Below are 22,366 nucleotides of genomic sequence, written 5' to 3'. Positions count from 1 at the left end.
GGTCAGCATTCCCAAATAAGATCCAACATTTCCTGGGGTCGTGCGGTGTATGGGGCACAGGAAATGGATTCTTTTTAGCAGCATTTCCTGTAGTCGTGCGGTGTATGGGGCACAGGATATTGCTTTTTGGGTTGGGACGGGAGTCTTGGGGGTTCCGGGAGGCAGTGCTTGCATGGCTGGCCTGGTTCCTTCCTTCTCCTGGGGTGACTGGGAAGGCAACGCATGGTCGTGGCTGGTCCTGATCATTCCTGGGGGGGACTCTCTTTAGCACGTGCTGGTCGAGGTGTCCTGGGGAGCCTGGGGAGGCAGCGCTCTGTCGCGGCTGGCCCCGGGCTTCCCTCTGACCCCTTGGGGAGGTCAGGAAGGCAACGCTCTGTCGGGGCTGGTCCTGTCTCTCCCTGGGTTGGATGCCTTTGACTCAGCACGAGGATATGGGCGGTTTCGGGGGGCTATGCTTAGCATGGCTTACCTGGGTTCCCCCTTCCCCTGGGGTTGGGTGGGGAGAGGACCTCGGCTCTTCAGCCCCAATCGGCTGGACCAGGGCAACCATGCGGTGTTAACAAATGGTCCAGGCGGGTTGGGGGGTAAGTATGCGGCCCCCCTGGGTTCCGACTCTAGGAACAGCACGCAGGGTGTGGTGGTCTTGAGCGGCAGGACCTTAATCGTGGCTCAGTTTTCTATGGGGATTAGCCCCGCCCACGCAGCAGCACATGCCGCACCACACACGCCTTATCTGGCCTCTGGGACACTTTGGTTGTCTTGGGTCGCTTAATGCCTAGTTTAATGGAACTATTTACCTTGACTTACCTCGGTCTCCGTTCTTCGACTCGCACCGTCGTATTTCTTTTTCACTTGGCACACAATTTCCGACTACCGACCACTTACCGCTCTTCAACTGACTTCCAATAGGGATTGACCTAATTGGGCGAGGGACACACAGCGGGACATGATCACTCCCGTCTGGGCCCCCCTCGGGCGAGGGTGTCTGGTGGTAATGGCCGAAACACCTGATGACCCTGAGGTCCACCACTGAGGATGTGTCTCAAATTTAGCTAACTGACTAGGATCTCAAGTTGGACAACAGATCTGCTGACCTGTCTCCAATTTGAGAAAAACTCTCTGACACCAGACTGACACCGACCTGGACCTATATGGTCGACTCTAATCCTTTAGAAAATTCTCGCCTCAGCATACACCATCTAGGCGTCTTAGCTCGACCCCTGGAACACCATGGAATATCCAGCCGTGGTTAGCTCGGCTACCGCGAAGAGTTGAGCTCTGTTGCTTTCCAGGTTTTCAGGTAGTCTCGACATACACCATCTAGGCGTCTTAGCTCGACCCCTGAGACACCATGGAATATCCAGCCGTGGTTAGCTCGGCTACCGCGAAGAGTTGAACTCTGTTGCTTTCCAGGTTTTCAGGTAGTCTCAATAAGACCATTAGTAATATTATTCTTACAAGACGTAGACCTTGGTTCCGTATTAATGTAACAAATCGGATAACTGTTTCGACCCAACAGAGTAATGCTAAGCGCGGAGAGGTTGTCTGGTTGACAAGCGCCGGCCAGTGCCTTGCCTTTAGTTCTCTATACCAAACCGTGAGCATCGTCAGATGTCACGGGGGGAACTATCGAGATAGATTATTCACACCTAACCCTCATCTAATCTCATCCATTCAACAAAAACCTGACCTGCAGAACAGGCTACATACATTCATTTTAATTAAATTACATCACCACAGGTCACTTCCTAGTTAAGGTAAACAATAACATACATATGACCCATATATAAATTTAATTAAATTAACAAAAATATTTCTCTCCCATAGGTCTCATCTTACAAGTGAAAATAAAATGAAAATACTCAAAATAGCCCTTAGTATCAATTATTTGAATGAAATAACGAAACAAGGTCAATTTCTCCCTTTTTTCCCCTGATACAATACACACACACGTGCGACACACACACAGTAATCGCGGTACACATCGTCCCTACACACAGTGCACACGTGCGGCACGGCCGACACACACGTGGCACACATCCCCAATACTCCCGATACCCGACATTCACACACACACTCACCATAGCTTAGCATTTAACCGAATTACCCTGCAGTTTTAGCAATTAGCTCGTCAGTTAGCAGTTTGCAATGTAATTCACACGAGCTGCTGCACTAGGGACTAATGCACGAGGTAACTAATTAGCATTTAGTGGCTGAATTAGCACTGACGCTAACAATGTTTACTCGACGCTCTCGTCCTCAAACTGCACATTTAACTCACCGCCGAGCAGGAAACTTCAACCGAGCACTCAGTGGAGTCAGCTCGCGGTGAATTTCGACGTTTTCACTCGGTTTTACACACTTCTGGGTATCATTCGGTCAGCGTGAGCGTCCCTCACGCAGCTGGATGGTGTAACTTCTCCTCCCGCTCTAAGTTGCTCTAACTATCTCCCAAGTGCTGTGCGCAACTGCGCCGAAGCTGCGCCCTGACGTCATGACGCACGTCTCCCTCTGTGCGCTGCAGCTAACCCTGTAAATACCAGCTCTCTTTCACACACATTCATACAAACTTAAAAACTGACTTTTACTCTTTTTTCTTTCAGCTTTTTGACAGCTTATGAAGCCTGGGCTACACACGCATGTGTTTATAGTTTGTGTACGTGTGTACGCACGTGATGTGAATGTTTTTATTTATTGAACAAGGAGTTTTTTAGAAAAATAACACAAAGTGAAGCTGTTTAGGAGCGGGAAATAAAGTTGTGTTTGAAAAATAAAAAATCTCTCTCTCTCTGACCTAACTGTCATATTTTGGTTCATGATGAAAAATGCGATTGAATTCAGAGGAAAAGTAAATCTTTATTGAAGAAAAAGATAAATGAGTAAAAGATGTTTTTACAGAAATATGAAAATGAGCACATATGGCTGCAGTTATGTGTACACATGTTTGACTACTCCATGTTATCAGCTACGTTCAAAAAGTACTCAGATACAGGTGATGACATCATAAGATAGAAAAGGAGAAACACGATGTCATTAATGAACTTGGTGATGATGTCATCCTCAGCAGGGTCCATCTTTCACAATCAAAATGTCAGCGTTTTTCTCCCTGAATGGAAATAAACAGTCATTAACTCTGTCATCTAATAATAATAATAATACATTTTATTTATAACGCACTTTACATTTACAATAAAATCTCAAAGTGCTAAATCTATTTCATTCAGAAGGTTTCTCATCCACTCGCTGTCTCTGGAAAACTTTCAAACATTAAACCTTATGCACACATGGAGAGAAATCAAGATAATATACTGTTTACAGCAGAAAAATAACTATATCAAGCAAACTTTTAACATGTGAAGCGCTCATAGAAACATTGAGCTGTGACAGTCAGAACTTTTCTGGTAAGTTTGGACCTCAGTTTTTTATCTCCTAAAGTTCTTGATAAATAACATAAACATACTGTTAAATTGAGCTTGAATTATATTCTGTCATAATCTTGATTAGTTGCTATGTCATTGTTTGGTAAATTGTGTGTGTTTATGTAACTTTGCACAATGAAATGATATGGAATTAGCCATATGAGTGATGTAAGTATATCTTAGCTACATTAAAGGGGTGACTTAGTATTGGTTAGTGCAGCATGTACTCACAGCCGGTTAGGGTTAGGGTTAGGGTTAGGGTACTCACAGCCGGTGGACGCACAGAGAGCACTCGTTGGGGTAAGTGATGCCGTTGCTTCCGCACACCGGAGAGTAATTCAGAGGACACATCTGAGTGGCACTCATCCCCACACAGGAGGGCTGCAATAAATCGTAATAAATAACAATTCAACAAACACAAATCAACACACATTTTTATTTTGATGTATTTTAAATATCACATTCAAAATCATTGTTTGAACATTTTCAGAATAAGTGGGTGTTGGTGTCAGAGATGTCAGAACGTCACATTCTGTAGTCGGGATAGGATTCTGGGATCAGAGTTACATATTTTAGGTTATGATTATAACCCCTAACCCTTATTATGATTATTTATATTATTATTATTATTTCAGTGGTAACACCTTAAAAACATGCAGTTAGAAAGAAATCCCTCTGCAGACTTAAAGGACATGCTTCAATAAAGTCTAACTTTGTTCAAAAGGCTTATTTCTCATTTTTATCTGACTGAATTTGGGATTAATACATGTTCCTGTTATATATACTTATATAGAATATACTGCTCCTGTTGTGGAAACAAAAAAAGGTCAGGGCCAGAAAAATCACTCAAATTTCTGACTTCAGGGAGAAACTGTCTGGTTCTATAGTTCCTCTGGTGGTGTTTCCTCAGCTTCTGGTCCTGCAGTGAGGAACCTCTGAGTTATTCCTGACCAGGATCTGTCCTCTGACTCTCAGGCCTTTATATTGTGGAACAAGCTGCCAGTAAATGTCCAGGAAGCAGACACCCTTTACACCTTTAAGATCAGGCTTAAAACTTTCCTTTCTGATTAAGCTTATAGTTAGGGATGGCTCAGGTGACCCTGGAACATCCCATAGTTCTGCTGCTATAGGCCCAGCCTGCTGGGGGAGCTCCCATGATGCACCTCTCCATGTACATGTGACATCATTGTTGTCATTAACTTGTTTCTTTCTCTCAGCAGGTGTCCCTGGCCTGGTGTTACGCTGCTTGTTGTCCCCTCTTTCCTCTCAGCCCCCAGCTGGGCCAGGCAGATGGTTCCTGGTTCTGGTTCTGGTTCTGGTTCTGATGGAGGTTTGTTCCTATTAAAAGGGAGTTGATGAATTGGACTAAATTGGAATTTAATTTATTGAATTAGATTAGATTACAATGAATTGGATTGTAATTGGCTTGAATCTTTGAAGTGCCCTGAGATGACATTTGTTGTTATTTGGCGCTTTCTAAATAAGATTGAACTGAGTTGAACTTTAATAAGGACCGGCCTGTATCTGACCACTGACTGTACAATTAACTGAGTGTAGTCCTTCTCTCAGTCTCCACCTTTAAGAATGAACAATCACTCATCCGCTGATTAGCTTTAGGACCAAATCTCTGTATCACATGCTGTCATTGTGGCCACAAACCTACGAAGTCATTTGTGCATTTGTCCAAATGCCCAATATGCCCTCCACTTCTTTATCTTCTCTTTCAGGCTGAGTCAGAGCCGGCTGTTGGACCAGATTATGGTTTGGCTGTAAAGCCAAACTTAATGTATGCTGCCTCATACTTTCTGATTTTAGTCGGCCAGTTCTTTCGGTCTCTTCCAAGTCAAAAATCTGTCCATTTTGGCTAAGCTAGCTACATGCTAGCTTGAGGAGCAGAGCAGCTTGAGAACAGGCGCAAACCGCCAGGCAGTGGCGGCGCCAGGGGGGCGCTAGGGGGCGCTATAGCTCCCCCTGGAAAAGTAATAGCACCTCCATAGCACCCCCAGGAAATTTTTTGATTTTTTTCTTCCACTAATTTAATATTTTAAATATATAGTTGTGGCATTTTCTTCAAAAGACAAAACAATGTGGTTGGAATACAGCGTGAGTAAAGATGCCGTGTTTTGCTTTGCTTGTCGGCATTTTCTAAAAGGAAGACAGATTGCATCTTGAGCCAGCATTTACCGCTCTCGGCTTTAATAACTGGCGGAAAGCAGCAGCGTCATTGAAGAGCCATCATGAAAGTGCCGGACAAAAATTTGCAATGGAAGCACGGAGTGAATTCAAGTTAAAACAAACAAGTGGATCAAAACTCCCCAACATGCTCGACAAAGGACATGCTGCGTTGGTTTAGGAGAACCAGAGGTACATGATGGGTGTTGTAGAAAGTTTGCGCTACACAGCTTGTCAGGGAATCGCTCAGTCACAGTGAGAAAGAGGATTCAGCCAACAAAGGGAATTTTCGTGAGATGCTTGATGTGATTGGAAAATTTGATCCCACTGTCCAAAAAAAGCTGACAATTAATCCATCTAATGCCAAGTATGTTCATCATGACATACAGAACGAAATATTTAATGTTATGGCTGAAATGATAAGAAAACAAATCAGCAATTGATTGCAAAATTAATTGCAGAGTACCATATTACCACATTATTCACCACTGTATTGGTGACTGCTGATGTCAGATTTTTCAGTGCACCTGTGTGTGTGTGTGTGTGTGGGGGGGGGTGCTTGCGTTTGTGTTGATAACTCTAGGGTAGAAAAATATCCTTCATAGCACCCACAGTTAAACGCTTAGCCCCTCCTTAGCACCTGCAGAAAAAAAATTCTGGAGCCGCCACTGCCGCCAGGTCTACGATGTTTTGACTGGCAGCCAATCAGAAGGACAAGCATGGCAAATAACATTTCGATATGATATATTATTATGAATTGTATTTTACAATACTGATTAAAAAAAATGTGACAATTTTTTATGTGTAAAAAAAAATTGAATTCTATTTTTTTATTTTTGCATTTTTTTCTTATCTTCACTCAAATTTTCTGAGGCCCCCCTAGCGCCCCCTGGCGGCCCCCACTTTGAAAACCACTGCCCTGGGCGACCGCCTCTGGCTCTGGGCTCCTTCCTGCGAGTATATAAGTATCCCCAAAGCTCCAACATGCACAAAGGTGGGACAGCCCCATCCCTGGTACCCTAATCTCTTTCATTTCTGTAGTTTAAGATACCAGGACATGCTCAGGTTCTGATTAAAGAAAACGTATAGATTATTTGGTCTCTTACCCTTCTATAGAGCCTGGATTTATCCTCCGCATCTGAAAAAAAAAGTGAAGTTCATTTTCCAGCATGCCCCCCATGTAATCTTCAGTATTTTAGCAGCTCTTCAGAAAATATTATTTTGATAATTAGCCAAGTTCTCACCTCTTTCTGACTAGTATTCCTATTCTATTTACATTTACTGAACAGTGGTTCCCATTAAAACAACACATTTTCACCCTACAAAAAGCCATTGCAATAGCTGTAATTAGCTTTAATTAGCTGTATTTAGCTTTAATTAGCAGTACCGGATGGACATGGATAGTAATTCACAGCCCTGATCAGATTTCATCTTACCTGCAGAGAATAAAACTGTCACATAGATGAGCAGAAGAGTCCCAACAAGCATCCTGAATGAAAGCTCAAATTCAAATCCAAGTGCTGAAAGTTTCTGAGAGGTTGTTGTTCAGTGGTCTGTTAGGATCCTGATGTATGCAGGTGCTCTGTGGCTGGGATTCTACCTTTTACGTGCTGTTGTCCCATAGAGGCTGTTCTGTTGTGTAAAACAATGTCAGCTCCTGTTGTTGTGACGGCGACTGCAATCTTTTGTTCAGAGCTTAATCTCGGGATCAACATTCTGTCTGTGGTGAAATGTTGCTGACACAGTGAAAAAATGTAAGCAAGACTGATGCAGAGCCACAAACACAGGAACAGAAAAACAAGCCTCATAGGACAGCAACATTTTTTCACAAATCAAAAGATTCAGCACTGGTTGTAAATCCAAACAAACACAGTTAATAAAACAGCCTGAGGAAAAGGTGAATTCATAACAAAATCCCAATGGGTTGTAACCAGGAGCCAATTTTAGAAAGAATTCATAAATTCTTTATAAAATAGCAAATCAAATTCCCCAAAGCTGTCAACAACTGGCTTATAGTCTGCAGTTTCTCTGCAATCCTAATTACTGTGCACATGATTGTTGCCATGGCGATATATAGGCTATAACCAATACATGTCCATAAGTCATAATGTGATAAAGGTAGAGGGCCGAAACGCTGACTTCTGAACAGAAAAGAGGAAGATGAGGGCAGCTGAGACTTTAGTAAAGAACAAACATGAAGAGCTGCAGCAGAACTAATCAAAGCAACACCGAGCAGAAGCTTTTACACAGAAAAATAAGACAAGATGGACACGGATCTGACACCGAACAAAGGGAAACCTGAAGACCGTTACATATTTTACCTCAGCTGTTAGTACTGGGATCCCTTTGTGTTTCATATATTCTTCAAACTGCCCTGTGTATAACAACTTTTAAATGATTGTTTAATAAAGGACTATTTACACGAAGTCCTCTTACTGTTACCATTTAAAAAAAAAAATTATTTTTCGCTGCCTCTGGACCAGTATTTACTCTACGATCCCCGAGTGTCCCAACAGCATTTCCCTTTACAGTCAGTAAAGCTCAGGCTGGCCTGAGGCAGCCTCCCTGTGTCCTCCGTCTCTCTGGTTAGGACTTGGAAATCATTCACAGCCAAATATTTACAAGGATGTCTCAGCTGCTAAAACCCATCTGACAGAAACATGTAAATACTGTCACGCCCACGGGACTCTGCCCATGTTTTTAGTTTTATGTTTTGGTTTTCAGTTCATGTTTTGGTTTTGAGTTCTTGTTTTTAGTCTTGTCATTGTTTTTCCGCTCAGTCTGGTCATTAGTTCATGCACTGCACCTGTTAGTCACCAGCTGCACCCTGTCTCCAATCACTCCCAGCCCTCTATTTAGTTTCCAGTCTCCCCTGTCAGTTTGTCACATCCTTACCCATGTTACCGACCTTCCTACCCATGTTACCGACCGTCCTACCCATGTTACCAGTCTTCACCCCTCGTGCCTCGTTATGTCGTCTTGCTAAGCTAAGTATTTAGCCATTCCATGCCATGTCAAGTTATTTGTTTGTTTTGTCACAGTTTATTTTTGGAATCCGGCTCAGCTGCGCTTTTTGTTTGAACTTTTTTTGTGAAAAATGAATCCAAGTTTGCTTTTTTGAAAGTCTGCACCCGTGTCCTACCTCCCCACCTCACCCTGACAAATACAACCGGGTGGTGCAACTAAACTGTGGTTAGATGATGGAGTTGTGTTACGTCATTTTTAGTGAAAATGAGTTCAAAACAACGTTCTGATGCAAGATGTCTGATTTTGTTAAATGCTTCCTCTCATGTCTGTGCTAACCTCTAACATCTGTACTAAAATGATTAAGCCCAGAGACCCAAGGATGGCAGCGGCAAGCGGAATGACAAATAATTGGTTTCTGGGATCTCTACGTGATGGAAGCCGATGATTGGTCGGGTTTAACTCCTCATCACTGGTTAACAGTTAGTGGTGATCAGGTAGGTTTATTGAAAAAGTTTGCTTGAAGCTGACAGGATTATTGGATACTGATAAGACGTGGTTAAACAAAATCAACTCAAGACAGATAATCAAGAATAGGTTTGACCAAGGGTTAGGGTTAGCAGGGTTAGGGTTAGCAGGGTTAGAGGGTTAGAGTTAGCATGGTTGGGGTTAGCAGGGTAGGGGTTAGGGTTAGAGGGTTAGAGGGTTAGGGTTAGGGTTAGGGTTAGCAGGGTTAGGGTTAGCAGGGTTAGAGGGTTAGGGTTAGCAGGGTTAGCAGCACAGGTTGATGAGATGATGGAGAACATCTGCGCTGGAGAAGCCTGCAGGAACAGAGGATGGCTCCACCACTACACAGCTGGTCGAGGCGGATGGCCACCCTTCCTGGTTCTGGTTCTGATGGCCACCCTTCCTGGTCCTGGTTCTGATGGCCACACTTCCTGGTTCTGGTTCTGATGGCCACCCTTCCAAGTCCTGGTTCTGATGGCCACCCTTCCTGGTTCTGGTTCTGGTTCTGATGGCCACCCTTCCTGGTCCTGGTTCTGATGGCCACCCTTCCTGGTCCTGGTTCTGATGGCCACACTTCCTGGTTCTGGTTCTGATGGCCACCCTTCCAAGTCCTGGTTCTGATGGCCACCCTTCCTGGTTCTGGTTTTGGTTCTGATGGCCACCCTTCCTGGTCCTGGTTCTGATGGCCACCCTTCCTGGTTCTGGTTCTGATGGCCACCCTTCCAAGTCCTGGTTCTGATGGCCACCCTTCCTGGTTCTGGTTCTGATGGCCACCCTTCCTGGTCCTGGTTCTGATGGCCACCCTTCCTGGTCCTGGTTCTGATGGCCACCCTTCCTGGTCCTGGTTCTGATGGCCACCGTTCCTGGTTCTGGTTCTGATGGCCACCCTTCCTGGTCCTGGTTCTGATGGCCACCCTTCCAAGTCCTGGTTCTGATGGCCACCCTTCCTGGTTCTGGTTCTGATGGCCACCCTTCCTGGTTCTGGTTCTGGTTCTGATGGCCACCCTTCCTGGTTCTGGTTCTGATGGCCATCCTTCCTGGTTCTGGTTCTGATGGCCACCCTTCCTGGTCCTGGTTCTGATGGCCACCCTTCCTGGTTCTGGTTCTGATGACCACCCTTCCTGGTCCTGGTTCTGATGGCCACCCTTCCTGGTTCTGGTTCTGATGGCCACCCTTCCAAGTCCTGGTTCTGATGGCCACCCTTCCAAGTCCTGGTTCTGATGGCCACCCTTCCAAGTCCTGGTTCTGATGGCCACCCTTCCTGGTTCTGGTTCTGATGGCCACCCTTCCTGGTCCTGGTTCTGATGGCCACCCTTCCTGGTCCTGGTTCTGATGGCCACCCTTCCTGGTCCTGGTTCTGATGGCCACCGTTCCTGGTTCTGGTTCTGATGGCCACCCTTCCTGGTCCTGGTTCTGATGGCCACCCTTCCAAGTCCTGGTTCTGATGGCCACCCTTCCTGGTTCTGGTTCTGATGGCCACCCTTCCTGGTTCTGGTTCTGGTTCTGATGGCCACCCTTCCTGGTTCTGGTTCTGATGGCCATCCTTCCTGGTTCTGGTTCTGATGGCCACCCTTCCTGGTCCTGGTTCTGATGGCCACCCTTCCTGGTTCTGGTTCTGATGACCACCCTTCCTGGTCCTGGTTCTGATGGCCACCCTTCCAAGTCCTGGTTCTGATGGCCACCCTTCCTGGTTCTGGTTCTGATGGCCACCCTTCCTGGTCCTGGTTCTGATGGCCACCCTTCCTGGTTCTGGTTCTGATGGCCACCCTTCCTGGTTCTGGTTCTGATGGCCACCCTTCCTGGTTCTGGTTCTGGTTCTGATGGCCAACCTTCCTGGTTCTGGTTCTGATGGCCACCCTTCCTGGTTCTGGTTCTGATGGCCACCCTTCCTGGTTCTGGTTCTGATGGCCACCCTTCCTGGTCCTGGTTCTGATGGCCACCCTTCCTGGTCCTGGTTCTGATGGCCACCCTTCCTGGTTCTGGTTCTGATGGCCACCCTTCCTGGTTCTGGTTCTGGTTCTGATGGCCACCCTTCCTGGTCCTGGTTCTGATGGCCACCCTTCCTGGTTCTGGTTCTGATGGCCACCCTTCCTGGTCCTGGTTCTGATGGCCACCCTTCCTGGTCCTGGTTCTGGTTCTGATGGCCAACCTTCCTGGTTCTGGTTCTGATGGCCAACCTTCCTGGTTCTGGTTCTGATGGCCACCCTTCCTGGTTCTGGTTCTGATGGCCACCCTTCCTGGTCCTGGTTCTGATGGCCACCCTTCCTGGTTCTGGTTCTGATGGCCACCCTTCCTGGTTCTGGTTCTGATGGCCACCCTTCCTGGTTCTGGTTCTGGTTCTGATGGCCAACCTTCCTGGTTCTGGTTCTGATGGCCACCCTTCCTGGTTCTGGTTCTGATGGCCACCCTTCCTGGTCCTGGTTCTGATGGCCACCCTTCCTGGTTCTGGTTCTGATGGCCACCCTTCCTGGTTCTGGTTCTGGTTCTGATGGCCACCCTTCCTGGTCCTGGTTCTGATGGCCACCCTTCCTGGTTCTGGTTCTGATGGCCACCCTTCCTGGTCCTGGTTCTGATGGCCACCCTTCCTGGTCCTGGTTCTGGTTCTGATGGCCAACCTTCCTGGTTCTGGTTCTGATGGCCACCCTTCCTGGTTCTGGTTCTGATGGCCACCCTTCCTGGTCCTGGTTCTGATGGCCACCCTTTCTGGTTCTGGTTCTGCCAGAGGTTTCTTCCTGTTCAAAGGGAGTCGTTTCTCTCCACAGTCGCCTCAGGCACGCTCAGGACGGGAGATTGGACCGAAAAAAAGTTTCAGTGCAATCTGTTGGTTTCCTGAGCTCGGAAATTGTTTTTGAATTGGCTCTATATGAATGAATTGGATTATTTTTAATTTAATTGGATTATGATTACAATTAATTGGACTGAAGTGCCTTGAGATGACATTTGTTGTGATTTAGTGATATGTAAATAGAATTGAATCGAATTGAATTGCTGACGTAATCACACCTGGCAGAATTCAGATTTGAGTGAACTTACCCTAAAAATGCTGTTCTAGTGTTAATGTAAAGTCTGAAACACAATCCCTTACAGTAACAGCATCCTGGTGTTAATGTAAAGTCTGAAACACAATCCCTTACAGTAACAGCATCCTGGTGTTAATGTAAAGTCTGAAACACAGTCCCTTACAGTAACAGCATCCTGGTGTTAATATAAAGTCTGAAACACAATCCCTTACAGTAACAGCATCCTGGTGTTAATATAAAGTCTGAAACACAATCCCTTACAGTAACAGCATCCTGGTGTTAATATAAAGTCTGAAACACAATCCCTTACAGTAACAGCATCCTGGTGTTAATATAAAGTCTGAAACACAATCCCTTACAGTAACAGCATCCTGGTGTTAATGTAAAGTCTGAAACACAATCCCTTACAGTAACAGCATCCTGGTGTTAATGTAAAGTGTCAAAGAAACCTTAAAACTCTGAAAATAAATTTAAAAACTCATTTACATCATGAATAAATACAAAATAAACAGTTATTGAATATGATTTATCACTCAATAAAAGCTGAAAATAACTCGGCAATTCAGTTTATTTATAAACCGTATTTACTAACTCTTCGTCCTGGATGGCCTCCTCTTCCGTGTCTGGCTCCGAGTCAATTAAATGAAAAGATTTAAACACCATGAAGCACAAAGGGAACTTTTACCAACAGAACACCGACATGTAGCCTACACTGCGTCAAACTATAGATGGATGGATGGATAGATAGATAGATAGATGGATAGATAGATGGTGATGAATTATGAAGTAGGCTGATGATTTATACACGTTATAAACCTCACTGTACTCACATAAATATTGATGGAGAGTGTGGATGTTTTTATTGTGATATCACATTTAAAGTTAAAAACCTGCTGTGAAGCAACTCGCTTCTAGTCAGCAGGTGGCGCCACGGAGCATATTATTATGAGCACATTTTGTATCATATGAGCATATTATTATGAGCACATTTTGTATCATATGAGCATATTATTATGAGCACATTTTGTATCATATGAGCATATTATTATGAGCACATTTTATATCATATGAGCACATTATTATGAGCACATTTTCATCAGGCCTGTGATGGACCTGTTGAGGTGACCCTGCCTCTCCCCCAGCCGGGATAGACTCCAGCCCCCCCGCCACAATGAGTTGGATTAAAGGGGAACTCCGGGGCATTTGAAGCGTGTTTCCATTGCTAGAGGTTGTCAAATACTGATAGTAGGACACAGACAGGTGCACATCTGCGCTCCCTGTGTGAAGATCGCTCTGTTCGCTCAGCCTGTCATGCGAGGCTAATACGTGGTGGCTAAGGGGCAAGCGCTAACCCTTCCACGTAAAACAACAACTTGCACACTGCAGAAACGTCACACCACTTTATAAACCATCCGACAATAAAGTCACAAGCCTTACCATCAAAACCATATGCATGGTTCTCACATTACTGGCATGGGGACGTTACAAAACAACTTTATAAACAGCATGTCACTCACCGGCTGGTTGTAGGCTCGCGCATGTGAAAGCCCAGAAGAGTCGATGGAGAATAATCCCATATACAAAACAATTATATTCTCTAGAAAAACTGCGTTCAAGTATTTAAAACATTACAAGAATATTACTGGGCATGTATTGTTGTAATGTTTTAAATACTTGAACGCAGTTTTTCTAGAGAAGATAATTGTTTTGTATATGGGATTATCCTCCATCGACTCTTCTGGGCTTTCACATGCGCGAGCCTACAACCAGCCGGTGAGTGACATGCTGTTTATAAAGTTGTTTTGTAACGTCCCCATGCCAGTAATGTGAGAACCATGCATATGGTTTTGATGGTAAGGCTTGTGACTTTATTGTCGGATGGTTTATAAAGTGGTGTGACGTTTCTGCAGTGTGCAAGTTGTTGTTTTACGTGGAAGGGTTAGCGCTTGCCCCTTAGCCACCACGTATTAGCCTCGCATGACAGGCTGAGCGAACAGAGCGATCTCCACACAGGGAGCGCAGATTTGCACCTGTCTGTGTCCTACTATCAGTATTTGACAACCTCTAGCAATGGAAACACGCTTCAAATGCCCCGGAGTTCCCCTTTAAGCAGGAATAGGAAATGGATGGATGTATGTATTCATCAGAACCGATCAACCTATCTGTCTCCGCTTAGTAATCTGAATATAAGGAGGCGGTAATGCGTGTGTGTTACATCACTAACACGGAGGAACCGGAGCTCCAGCAACAAAAACATTAGAAAGATTTCAACTTGATATGGAGTACTCTGTATTTCTGTGGCTTGTAAGATGAAACTATTGCACATTTATTTTTTCACTGTTTATATTTTGTCAAATCTTTTGGTTGAATGTACAACATTTTATTGAAAAGAAAACTGGACATTCAGTACATTTGCACAAAAAGGACATTTTTCTTTGCTTTGAAAATAAGCAAATGGAAAAGGATTTAATTTTCTTTGTAAAACTTGTTTTATTTTTAGGTAAATTTCATATCCACAAAAGAAAATGGACTGACAGCAAACCTAATTTTACACTTTTTTTAAAGAACTATATCAATACAGCACCTGTGTTGATATGCAGTATGCATTCAATAGCAGTTCCAAATATGACCACCAGATGGCCCTACCAAGGTAATAAGTCAACTACATAGATACATCGGTAGAACTAGGGATGGCCGGTGAAGCCTCATGAAGCTTCCACAGGGTTCATCTGATTGTGCCAGAAAATGAACCAAAGTTTTGGGGCTTTGAAACCACACAGAACAGCGACATCTGGTGGTGCACTGCAAGTATCATCTGCTTCAACCAGCCTCCTCGTCATATTTTAATATGTACATAATAAAAAGCATAAAACAAAACAATTTGTGATAATTTATGACAAGTGCTTGTGTTACATTGTGAATAATAAGTATAAAGTGAGAGGGGGGTGTGCTTATGAAACCGGGTCAAGATAAATTGACTGCATGGGATACATTTCAAAGATTTTTATTTAAAAAACAGAATTTTTTCAACTGTGCTGGGTTTCAGCCTGTTTCTTCTTTGGCTGACGACTTCGCCAGGCTTGGAGAAAATCCTCTCACAGGGGTGCACAAAAATTTAAGCGCCAGCTTGTCCAGGTGTGGGTATAACACCTTGTGGGTGACCCAGTACCTCAGTGGGTCCTCCGTTCTTGGAATGTGGGGTTCCTTTAAGTACCTGGAACATAATTAGCCCATTGTCATTCAGCAGCAGAGCATGAGCATAAATGGTGATGAGGTAATAATCTTTACTGTACCTCTGAACCTCCACTGTAGCACTGGCAGTTGTGCTGGTCACCTGCTGTTGAGCACCCACATGCCTGTCCAGCAGGGCCCAGAGACCACCATCCTCCAGTTGAGTAGAAGGGCCTGCTCTAGGTGCTGACTGTGGCTGTGCTGGAAGCTCCACCTGCATTGTTGCAGCACACTCTGTGGTCAGCCTATCTATGGCATTTTGGGCAGAGCCTTGGCTGCAGAACCCCAGCTCTTTGAACCTAGGGTCCAATAAGGTTGCCATTGAGAGGGCAGTGACCTTCTCCAGCATTAAAAACTTCTCACAGAGGTTATTCCTCAAGTTTGTGGCTAGTTTCTCACCCAGTGGGTTTCCAATATGGCCACATCTGCTTGAGATATAATGTTTTAGCATTTTAACAAGTGGTATGACCTTGGAGGCAGACGCACGTTTTTCCTCTGAGAGCACAACTGTGGCCTGGTGAAATGGCAAAAGAACGTTGAGGCAGTGGTGCATTGCCTGGTAATCCTCCGAGGTGAACGGGGTGAGGTCTGTATCTAGGGTGGCCAGAGCTGCACCCAGTGCCTCTCTCTCCTCAAACAGTCTTTCCAACATGGTGAATGTACTGTTCCATCTTGTGTCCACCTAAGATAAGATAAGATGACAAACAGGTTTTATGGAGAGAAAGAAAATATCACAATTACACCAACTACGTCAAAAGTAACATTAATAGCCAAACAGTAATCACCTCCTGAATTAATTTGTGCTCCGGCCTGGCCAGCTGTCGCTGCATCTCAGACAGCTTCTCCTTGGCTGTGGTGCTGGACTTAAAATGCCCAACGATCCTGCGCCCCCTACTCCGGATGTCCTCCAGTTCAGGGGTTTGGGCAAGGGATCTCTTCACCACCAAATTCAGCACATGTGCAAAACACATTATGTGCCGAAGATTCATCATATTAGCACATGCAACCATGTTGGCAGCACAGTCTGTGACCAGGGCTGTCACCTGGAGGAAAGATTTCAACATGTTCACAAATCAGGTGAACACGTTGATGTCCCACTCTTCCATGAGGAGATGTTTGGCCTCAGCCAAGTGGGCTGCAGTGTGGGTTTGGGGAAACTTTTGAACCCCCAAGACCACAGAGGACAGCTCCACCTACAATGTGCAAAATCAGAGTGAGATACATGAACCATAGCAATACACAAAGCAGCAGGAACTTACCTCCTCAGTGATAAAATGGCAGGTTACAGCCAAGTAGGCGTCCATGTTAATGGACGTCCACGTCAGCTGTCAGGCTGACAGCAGAGGCCCTGCTCACCAGAGCTGAGGCCTTCTCCTTCGTCACCTTGTACTTTTCCTCCACCATTGTCCTCAAGGCCTTCCTACTTGGAATGATGTAGGTGGGGTCCAAAAGGTTGACAAAGGCCTAAGGGTGACATTAAATGAAATACAGCTCATTAGGTAAACATGCATTGAAACTCTAAATGCTATAGAACTACTAGCCACCGTACCTTGAAACCTTTATCTTCCACAATGGAAAATGGTTGCGCATCCATTACAATCATATCCACCAACGCAGAATCAAGCTTTTGCTTCCTTGACACTACAAAAATAAAATTCAGCATATCAAGACAATAAACGCAGGGCAAACTTGTAAAATGCTGGATTTGAACTCATAACCTTTGGATGCAAAACAAATTAAGCTAATCCTTGCGCTATCAGGAATGTGACTGTTTGCACCCACCATCCACATCATACAATAAATAATTACCGGCAGAAGGAGGATTGAAAGTTTGATGTGTTGTCCGAGGGTCTCAACATGATGGATGGACCGGAGGTGTCGCATCATGGAGGATGTGTTGTCATGAAGTGACAGTTATTTTAGGCAAATCAAACACTGCACCTTCAACAGACAGAAAAGAAAGAGGTAAACAATTACTTTTTAAAATGAATGACTAACCTACTTGTTGTTAAAGACATCAACAACTAAAAATAATAGTACACTTTAGTAGTTTTAAATAATTCAGAGACACTTTGCGTAATAAACACATCTTTCTGTCAGAACACAGACAGAGAGGCGTTTGGTACACGGGATACAGCTGTGGCCACAAGCGCTTTGTTTGGGATATGCGCTAAATAAACAAGTCCAAAATTAATGTATTATCCTACATAACTTAGATTCTTAAATATGCTGCCCCCTTATTTTAAGAATAAGTATATCAGCATGCATACCCCTAATAATAATAAAGCATATATTTAAACTTGAAAATCAAAAACAGGCAAACATCTTACATCACACAATAGTATATTGTACAAGAGTATTACCTTATTAGGAGAAACCAAGGTGAAGTGATCCCAAGCCACAGAACGTTTCTTGACAGAAGCCATGGAAAAAAGCAATGAATCCAATTGAATTCTGACAGGGCAACAGAACTGGTCGGGAAACATCATCTTCTTCTTCTTCTTTTGAATTTGACTGGCGGGTTAGACGCCAACTGGCGTATTACCGCCACCTACAGGATGATCAGGATCACTACTGATGCGTCAGTCTCTCAAATTCTGGCATAAAGGCCAGAGGATTTTAAGAACTTCCCTAAACTGGAGGTAACTTTATAGTCCTTCAGTTGCAACAGAACGGGGATGGAGACAGTGGCAACACCAAGATCGAACAATTCAGTAAAAAGTATACGTCTAAACATTCTATAATTCACACACACTAATAATACATGGGAAACTGTCTCGGGTACTCTTCACACGTCACAGAGTCCATCTCTGTGTTTATGAATCAAGTGTAAATTAGAATTCAGGGCGCAATGCCCTAATCTGAGACGTGTTAGCACTACCTGCTGAGACCTAACTCCAGGTACAGTACACGGAGTGTTTATAGACGGCTGAATTGCATACAGATGTCTTCCCTTTACATCTCTGTCCCACTGGAGTTGCCATGACTGGAACACTTCCTTCATAAGCTTACTCCTCAGTTCTGTTCGACCAGGCCTGACTGGCAAACTAACTGCATTGCTCTCTAAACTTTCTTTGGCACATTGGTCGACTAGCTCGTTTCCCTCAATACCCATGTGAGCTGGGACCCACAGAAATGAGATGTAACAGCTTCTCTTGTAAAGGTCATTCAACAGTAGAAGAATATCAGAGATTAAATCAGGACGAGCATTAGAAGAATAAACTTGAAGACAGCGAAGGACTGACAGGGAGTCGGAGCAGATCAACACGAGTTTAGTTTGCGCCTCTACCACCCATTGCAGGGCTTTTAAAATGCCCATCGCCTCTGCAGTAAATACAGACATATTGTCACTTATCCTGTACCCTTTTTTAATATTGAGCACTGGGATACAAAAAGCGCAACTTACTCTACCGGAATCAGGGTCTTTAGATCCATCTGTGAATATTTTTAAAGAAGAGTTCCAGTTAAGATGGATGTATTCCACAGCAGAATCCCTAGAGAATTCTACTTCTTCATCGTGTTTATCTTTGTGCAACCCAAGATCGACTTGTACAGAGGGGAGGAGCCAAGTAGGGACAGGTCCCCAATATGAACTCTGAACTGGAACCAAGTCAACTAACTTAAATTCCTTGGCCCATTCCATGCACTGTTTTAAGAAAGGCTGATTTCTTGCCTGCTCGGGGCCAAATTCATAGCAGTCCGTGAAGATATGACTAGTAGGGCAGGTAGACAATCTTTCTCTGAGTCTATTCCAGTAGTGTAACGAGAGTTGGATTCTCCTTAGCGTTAGAGGCTTCTCTCCCGTTTCGACAAGGAGCGCAGAGGTAGATGTGGAGGAGAACGCACCAAGGCAGACCCTAAGGGCCTTTGACTGCATAATATCAATCTTTTTTAAACAAGAAGGTGCAGCTGCCCCATATACCTGACACCCATAATCAAAAATAGACCTTATCATAGCTTGGTATACGGTTAACAGGGTGCCCTTATCCGCCCCCCAAGAAAACCCAGTCAAACATCTCAAAACATTTAACACCTTGCCAGATTTAGCAATTATATTGGAAATATGGTTGTTCCAATTAAGTTTGCTATCGAGCCACATACCTAGGTATTTGAAAGATTCCACCTTCTCTATGGGGGAGCCATAAAGAGACAAAGACACATCACATATTTTCCTTTTTCGACTAAAAACCACAAATTTAGATTTAACCACAGATATCTTAAAACCCCATTTCCTAGCCCAATTTTCTACAATATTCAACTCGTGTTGCAACTTATTTGAGATAAAAGGGATATTCCTGCCCTTGACCCAAAGGGCCCCATCATCTGCGTACAAGGACTTCCCGGTCCCTTGGGATAGGTCTAAAAACATGTCATTGATCATAACGTTGAAGAGAATCGGGCTGATTACGCTTCCCTGCGGAATGCCATTATCTATGTACGCTACGTCAGAGAAGGCTTGCTCTACTTTAACCTGAATAGTACGACCTTCTAGGAAGTTCTTAATCCAACTAAAAATTCGTCCGCTAACACCATGTCTCAAGAGTTTTAAAAGGAGGCCTTCCCTCCATATCATATCATAGGCCTTCTCTATGTCTAAAAACACAGCAATGAGTGATTCCTTGTTAACAAAAGCTCTCCTTATTTCATAGTCAAGAGCAATCACATTGTCCATAGTACTCCTTCCCTTCCTAAACCCACTCTGGTAATCTACCAATGCTCCCTTTATTTCCAAAAAATGGACCAATCTATCAGTTACCATTCGCTCCATTAACTTGCACACAACAGAAGTAAGGGCTATGGGCCTATATGAAGAGGGGGAGCTAGGGTCTTTCCCAGGCTTCAACACAGGGATAACAACTGCATGCTTCCACGCCTTTGGCAGCTTACCTTGCCTCCAGCTTTCATTCATGAGGCTAAGCAGTTCATCCAAAACGATGTCTGAGACATGGTTGAACATTTCATAATGCAGGTTATCCATCCCAGGAGCTGTCTTCCTACCTGCAGCTATGGCTCGCTTTAATTCATCTATAGAAAAGAAAACATTAACGTTAACATCATCACATACTGAATCTTGGGGAAACACAGACTGACTCACAAGCTGATCCCTCATGTCCCTGCTTTCTTCATCCAAATTGTCCAAACTGTGCACCTTTCTAAATGTCTCCACTAAAAGATTGGCCTTCTCTGCAGGAGTCACTGCTACCTTAGCATCATCTACAAGTACAGGGACAGTCGCCTTCCTACCTACACCGTTCATCCTCCTTACAGTGGACCACATTTGAGAAACTGGAGTGTCCCCTGACAGTGAGGAACAGTACTCTCTCCAACTACTTTTCTTAGCAGATTTCACTACTTTCCTGGCCAGCGCCCTACAGAATTTATAATGTACAAGGTTATCAACAGTGGGAAATCGCCTCAACACTCTAAAGGCTTTATTTCTATTCTTAATTGCCTCATCACACTCTTTATTCCACCAGGGAACCACTCTCTTCTGTTGGCCTGTGCCTTTCCTAGGAATAGCTGCCGCTGCTGCTGCTGAGATCATACTTGAAAGACCATTATTCCACTCCTCTACAGAGTTATCTGGAATGCCTGACAAGAGATCATCACAAAAGGTTTCAAACTTTCCCCAATCTGCTTTTATAAAATTAAATCTTCCTTCTATCTTATTCATCTCCACCGGTAACCTCAGCCCAAAAGATCCTAAAGTTGGAAAGTGGTCGCTGCCTAAGTTAAAAGGGTCAAGCACTGTCCATTGGCTCTTACCTGCCAACTCACCGGAGACTAACATTAAATCCAAACATGAAGGGACTAGGGAGCCCAGTTGCACTCTAGTAGGACGCCCATCATTAAGACATACCAAGTTAAAATCATGCATAATATCCTCAACAACTTCTCCATTACCGTCAGTCCTTCTGCTTCCCCATAGAACATTATGTGCATTAAAATCCCCTGTCCAAACAACTGGGAGGCGTACCTGACTCATTATACCTTCAAGCTCGGCTGCACTCAAGCGTAGACACGGGTTATAAAAATTAAGCAGGGTAAACCTTCCAGTGGTGCTCCAAATTTCTATCACTATTAGTTCTAGGGACGACTCTACTGGTACAACCCTGTACTCGACACCAGCCTTAATAAATGTAGCACACCCCCCCCCCTGCCCTATCACTTCTATCTTTGCGAACAGACTTATACCCAGGTATGACAAAGTCTAATGCAGGCTTTAGCCAAGTCTCCTGGACACAAATAACATGACAACTTATTTCACTGGAGGTAACAAATCTTTTAAATTCCTGACCATTCCCAATCAAACTGCGAGCATTCCACTGCAGAAGGTTAAAGGCCATCTACCCCTCCCCTCCCCCTTCACTATTCTGAGAGCCCTTAGCACCACCCTCTCGATCTTTAAGAAAATTGAACAGAGATTCGGGAGACACATTTACTTGTAAGTATTTTCCTGCCGCCGTAGATACAAGCTTTATTACGTCAGATCTATTGGATACTTTGGAGAATTTTGATCCTGAAATCACATCAGATATAAATGCCAAAAAATCCACCTTCTTGATAATGAAGCTGTCGCTCGGAGGGGAAATAGCTTGCGCTCTAGGGGCCAGCAACTGCTGGGAGGTACCAACATTTTTCACTCTTCTCAACGCTTCAGCATAAGACACATTTTCGTTTGTTCTAACTTTCTGGACTTCCAAAGCACTCGCATATGATCGACACACCTTGTACGCCGCACTATGATTTTCCCCGCAATTTGGGCAGCAAAGGGCCGCCTTGCATTCCTCGTAGTCGTGGTCCTCCCCACACTTACCGCACTTTCTTTTCCCTCTACATACAGCCGCAACATGCCCATACCTCTGGCAATTGAAACACCGCAGAGGAGGTCTAACGTAAGGTTTCACCTGGAAACTCAAATATCCCAGCCCAATGCGCCTCGGAATAGCCTCAGAGTCAAATGTCAACAATACTGTTTGACTGGGTACTTTCTCATTGTTCTTATTTATTTGGAAGCGCTTGACTTCACAAACTTTTGCCCCTTTCGCATTG

The 22,366-nt window shown here is 44.3% G+C and overlaps 2 protein-coding genes and 1 long non-coding RNA gene across 3 annotated transcripts; all 3 read right to left on the bottom strand.

The window, feature by feature from the left end:
- Nucleotides 1-2,836: 2,836 nt before the first annotated feature.
- LOC142397431 (putative pancreatic secretory proteinase inhibitor) lies at nt 2,837-7,264 on the bottom strand. The gene is made up of 4 exons (XM_075480778.1): nt 7,028-7,264; nt 6,698-6,729; nt 3,688-3,800; nt 2,837-3,106 (listed from the first exon to the last, which is right to left on the bottom strand). Exons 1-4 carry the CDS (start codon nt 7,077-7,079, stop codon nt 3,061-3,063), a joined length of 243 nt encoding a protein of 80 aa, XP_075336893.1. The 5' UTR covers nt 7,080-7,264; the 3' UTR covers nt 2,837-3,060.
- A 7,860-nt stretch (nt 7,265-15,124) lies between these two features.
- Nucleotides 15,125-16,498, bottom strand: LOC142397196 (zinc finger BED domain-containing protein 4-like). The gene is made up of 3 exons (XM_075480540.1): nt 16,099-16,498; nt 15,376-15,995; nt 15,125-15,296 (listed from the first exon to the last, which is right to left on the bottom strand). Exons 1-3 carry the CDS (start codon nt 16,375-16,377, stop codon nt 15,125-15,127), a joined length of 1,071 nt encoding a protein of 356 aa, XP_075336655.1. The 5' UTR covers nt 16,378-16,498.
- A 97-nt stretch (nt 16,499-16,595) lies between these two features.
- Nucleotides 16,596-17,759, bottom strand: LOC142397430 (uncharacterized). Its single transcript, XR_012772708.1, has 4 exons — nt 17,677-17,759; nt 17,123-17,254; nt 16,863-16,954; nt 16,596-16,777 (listed from the first exon to the last, which is right to left on the bottom strand). It is a non-coding gene; the product is annotated as an uncharacterized LOC142397430 (long non-coding RNA).
- Nucleotides 17,760-22,366: the final 4,607 nt, after the last annotated feature.

Source organism: Odontesthes bonariensis, chromosome 13 (genome assembly GCF_027942865.1).
Source record: "Odontesthes bonariensis isolate fOdoBon6 chromosome 13, fOdoBon6.hap1, whole genome shotgun sequence".
NCBI lineage: Eukaryota > Metazoa > Chordata > Actinopteri > Atheriniformes > Atherinopsidae > Odontesthes > Odontesthes bonariensis.
Note: the sequence above shows the minus strand (reverse complement) of the source record. Positions and strands in the feature narration are given on the sequence as shown.